We start from the raw sequence: 5,306 nt of genomic DNA, 5'->3' as shown, positions 1-5,306 counted from the left end.
TACCAACGTTCTAAACATTTCCATAAACTTCTTTGATATTCTCTGTAGCTACAGAAGTGTTGTTTCCCTTCTTGTATTCAAACAGCATTACATGCCGAATGTGTGTCTCGTCGTGTGCCATCACTATAAGGGATTAGAGTATATTAAACTTTACACATTATATAGGCTACACTAATGTAACCTTTGGCGGTTCCTTTAACTGTTATACGTGATGTACGTTTTTGTGGGGTGGTTCATGAAAGTGTTCCAAAACGCGACATTAATTTCTTGACGACCTAATATTTTGAAATATTTGACTTCAGTTTTATTGTTTGACATTGTAGAGTTCGCTCGATCAGCTAACAAAATTTTGTTAACCCATTTATAGCTTAACTGGAAAGCTTATCAAATTATAGTAGTTTTAGGACACTCCATGTTTTGTGTCTAATAATATTTTGTGTTGTAAATTACATATTTGAAATTAATTTTTTTTATGGGAAATTAACATCATTATAAAAAGTAGGGTTACCACGCTTCGTCTTCCCAATGGTAAAAAACTTGAAAGAGACAAGGATTTATAATTAAGTCTTATTTTTTATGTATGTTGTTTTATTTATCGTTAAAAAGGTAACTAAATTGTACAAATTAGAAACTGATGAGGTTAGGTAATAAAACTTATACTTAAGAAATAAATTACTAAACAATTACTACTGATAGTAAGAGCATATCGCTAGTCGTAATTGTGTAATTAAAATTGGGTACTGTTAATTCGATCCTTTTTTACATACAGCTTTTTGTAGTGGTTAATACCTTTCTCTTTACTCTTAGAGGGATTAAGTGTAGCTGTAAAGCAATAAAACTAGATGAAACCAGATTTGAAAAGTATTAGGTTTGGTTGTAAGAATAAATAGTGTGTATTTCATTGTCTGATAACTTATGCAGTCATCTTAAAAAAAAAGAGGATAATTTAGATTTATTACGTACTTTTAAACTCTTCCTTTTACCCTACATTGTTGGTTTCACTACAGTTAGTGTTAGAGTAGAGAAAAAGAGAAAATAACAAATAAAATATAAAGGTTTCGTGAAAAAACAAAACAAAAATTTGTTGATATTAATCTATGAGATGTTAAAGGTTAAGCAAAATAAATACGAAACTGCAAGCTGAATAAAAGTATTTTTTATTCTTAACATGAAAATCACTTTGCAGTCAGACAAGTCAGAGTCTGAGTCATTCCAAACTGACTTCGTAAATTCACAGACAAATCTTTAGTAAAAATTCCCAATTGAAAATATGGTTTCTTTTGTACTACAGATTTGTAACGTTTGTTAAAAGCTTGCCACATTTCGTGAAAATACACTTAGTAAATTCAGAATTTTAGTAAACATTGATTCTCGATTACGGGCTCGGCTCAATGGACCGACTACGTGTAAATGGAACAATCTTATATTCAAGTACATTGATACGTAATATACAAAAGAGAATACTATGGCAGCAACCCACTTTCCAATAGCTTACAGTATTATAAGCAGTTAATTTGCTTGTTTTTTTATCAAAGCTACATAACTGGCTGTCTTCACTGTGTGTATACTGCAAGGATCGAACTTGGATTTTAGGCGGTGTGAAGCCTCAAGCTTACCTCTGGGTTACTGGAGAAGTTACCAACGGAATTTGTAAAGTATTCCAATTATGTAGCAGTATTTGAACTCTGATTTTTAAACCAAAACAAGAGTAAAAAAAAAAAAATGGCTATCATAAAGCACAGAAGGAACAGAAATTTACACCCATAATGTAGATCACTGGTAGAAAGAAAGAGAAGATTACCTGTCGGGTATGTTTTTCTTGTTTATGTTTAAAACAGCGTCTTACTTCCTTAGAGAAGGCTCACAAAACAATTTGATTTAAACTTATGAATCAAATAAAATTCTTTGAAGAATGAACATAAAAAAAATCAAGCCACGAAACTGGGAAGTAGCAGAATTTCTAAATTTTTTTTACAAGTTGCAAAGACAGAATAATATACGCGTATTATCAAAGTTTTAAAATAAGAGTAATGGTATAGATTTGGAGATTCACAGTCACACCTATGCAAGTTGTTGTTGTTTCCTCTTGAATTAACTACGTAAAGGAGAGTGTAACTTAAATCCTTCAGATGGAACAATTTAATTTATTTCATCTTATTTTACATACTTAAAATGCACTTAAAGTTTTTCACTTACCAATTGCTTCTTGTAGTTGCTCATACTTAGCACCTCTTAAATACCGAGCTAATCGAAGTTTTACAATTTTTCCTGTGTTACGCAGAACATCCACCGCTTGGTGATTGGTGTAACCTCGTAAAGATCGACCGTCCACCTGGTGGAAAGAGTAGCAGTACATTAACTGAGAACAGAAGTTCTGGAACGTATCAACGACATATTTTTCAATAAAAGTGAATACTTTTGGCGCGGGTTCTGCATATTTGTCTTTATTTCAAGTAACAAAAAAGAAAGAAAGAAAAAAAAAGAAACGTGACATAAATCAGCAACTGACATTATAAAATGTTTCAGCTAAGTTTTAAACTTAACGTTTTCTACTAATCTTTCTCAACTTATACAGAGAAACACTAGCTGTGTGACGATGTTGCTATGATAATAAAGTCAGATGAGTTGATTAAGACCTATATACATATATATGCATTTATGTAAACATATGTAAAAATTATCCATAGTCTATTATACAGAATGACTGACTAGGGTTCATAATTATTTTTATAAATTTTACATGTCATTTGTTAAATTCAGTACTTCCTAGAAATGCTATCTATTTAAAGATTGAAAAAGAGAGTAAAATGACTGAGTTATCTCTACTAACATTGGCTTATCTCATGATATCTACATGTAAGTGATGGACTGGTCTTCAGCCTTATTTGTGTAATGAGCTCAGTCAAAATATGGACAAGTAACACAGAATGGCCTTGAGTATTTGTGTAATGAGTTCAGTCAAAATATGGACAAGTAACACAGAATGGCCTTGAGTCTTTGTGTAACGAGCTCAGTCAAAATTTGGACAAGTAACACAGAACAGTCCTGAGTCATCTCAGGAAACGACTTTAATGATTTCTTTAAGATTTACGGGTTAGCTTTGTGTATTCACCGCGAATGACTTTAACGCCACCTGGACATGCACTGACAAACGTGCTGCGACGGGACTCTATCAGTAGAGGGAGGATAGCCTATGTTTTGGGTAGTGCTAAATTACTGTAGTGTGTTAATCAAATCAATCGAGTCTACGGGCTTGATTTCATTAAAACATTAATCGGGTTGTCTACGGGCTTGGTTTGATGATACTGAATCCTCTCTGTGCATTTAATCGAGTGAAAGACGGGCATGGTAGGAGGTTTCATTCTAAGAATTAAATGACAGCGATTTTAGCCGGGCGGGATTGACGGGCTGGTCCCGAATCTCCTCCGAAAATGACTTTAAAGAAGTTGTCGACAAGTTTAACAGAATGTTATCTGAAAGAGGTTTTAGTGAGGTTACTGACAGACTTGACAGATGAGTTCAAACATTCATTACATGTACCTTAAGTCAGAGTGTCGAGAAGATAGGCAGTGAATCATCTCTCACATTGCTTTTAGATATTAAAAGAAAATGATTGGCAGGTTAATAACTCTCAAACTTTACACATCACAAATAATAATCTCATCCCGAGAAAACTACTGTCTAAGACAAAGATCTTCCAGGAAGTTAAGTAGAAGACTCAGCATATATATATATATATTCGATATTCAGTTTTTATTATATGTGCCATTTTCTAACATATTACTTCATAATTATCTTTAGTTAGTAATGCGTTTCTACAGATATTTAGTAACAGCCAGTTTTTTACTTGAACAATCAAATTAGAAAAGAATAGTCTTTGTTTTTTTAATACAGTAAATAATTATCGATGAATCCTAAGTATCTAAAACTTATGTATTCAAGAATCTGGCTCATACCTGGCAGCTCAGTTGGTTTATTGATGCTAGCACACGAAGCCTCAATAAAATATGGCATCAATTCAGCAAGTACCTTAATGGTGTGAGCAGAAGGCGAACATTTCACACCTCGCGTTATCTCAAAAATTATTGGCACTATAAAATCTATATAGTTTGAAGAGAGCTTTTCCACACAGAGAGAGAATGACATTTGAAAATAAATGTTATGTTAAATTTTTGGAATATTTCTCTAACGTCTCCATAAAACGAAACAGCTTTCTAGCTTCAGTCTAGAAGTTGTAAGATAGAGCAGTAATACATTTTGATATATGAGTTCTTTTTCGTGCTGTCAAATATATTTGTTTTACAAAGACCTTGCCTTCTTAAAAACTTTATTGCTATAGTGCAAAGGCTATTTCTTTCAGAAAAATGTATCCAATGATAATAACTGGAATACGATGTCTCACCAATAAAAACGTCTCTCTGGAGAAAAACAGCCCCATCTAGAGCATGCAACAAACTAACACAGTGCAACGTTATATATTTCCTCCAACATTCTAATTCCATCGAAGAGCCACATGAGCTGAGAAAGACGGGCGGGAATCGTTTAGTGAGTGAGTGGTGATTTGCTAATTCAAAGTTGGTAGCGTGCATCCAACATCAAACATATATATGTTTGAGCTGAGCAAAAATACTAAAGATATGTATCCTCTTTAAAACCATGCTGTTGCGTGATAGAAGAGCTAACAGGGGGAATTAAATGTTGAAATCAACTTAAATATTTCAGACATTTCTGTAGAATGAAGCGCTAGAGAAGCTTGTGGTTAAGTAGAGAAATATTAGAATAAATGAAACGTTTTACGATCATCAATTATTGGTGATGGATGGATGTTATTTCGATAATTCGATCATCAACTTTATTAACTGTATTAGAAATGTTCACAATAAATTAATAAAAACACCGTAATAATGTGTCCGTTTTCATATAACTGAATATAAACACTCTGCTTAGCGTGAAAAGTTTTCACTCAGGTGTCAGCCAGTTGTTTGTCCATGCATATCATAAGATTTTCGTCTCATTCCGTGCGTACACAGAGGAACATTCATTCTCACTTGTAAATTGCGTAACAAGAAACTTATATTCAGTTTGATAATAGCAAATACATTATGGGACGATAATTTCATGTGCCTCGGTTCAACGGTTTAACATGAGATAGAAGGAAAATGATATAACCATGTTTGCCGATTTCGACTTGTCTTCGCAAAAGGCTCTAATTTGCATTGCAATATACATACATATACACATCTTCAGCTATCAAAAGCAATCTACTGACTACTTTCTACTAAAACGTGTATATAAAGTTTGAAACC

General features: G+C 33.1%; 1 protein-coding gene across 6 annotated transcripts in view; it reads right to left on the bottom strand.

Moving 5' to 3' along the window:
• The window catches only part of LOC106457273, a 320,035-nt gene that overhangs the window by 296,100 nt on the left and 18,629 nt on the right, over positions 1-5,306 (bottom strand). For all 6 annotated transcript variants that reach the window (XM_022383116.1, XM_022383119.1, XM_022383117.1 and 3 more), the window contains exon 4: positions 2,197-2,332. In XM_022383116.1, coding sequence (XP_022238824.1) covers positions 2,197-2,332 — 136 coding nt within the window. The remainder of the gene's footprint in view (positions 1-2,196; positions 2,333-5,306) is intronic.

The sequence above is a fragment of the Limulus polyphemus genome, unplaced genomic scaffold, assembly GCF_000517525.1.
Source record: "Limulus polyphemus unplaced genomic scaffold, Limulus_polyphemus-2.1.2 Scaffold310, whole genome shotgun sequence".
Lineage (NCBI taxonomy): Eukaryota > Metazoa > Arthropoda > Merostomata > Xiphosura > Limulidae > Limulus > Limulus polyphemus.
The sequence above is the reverse complement of the archived record's forward strand: the minus strand, read 5'-3'. Positions and strand labels throughout refer to the sequence as shown.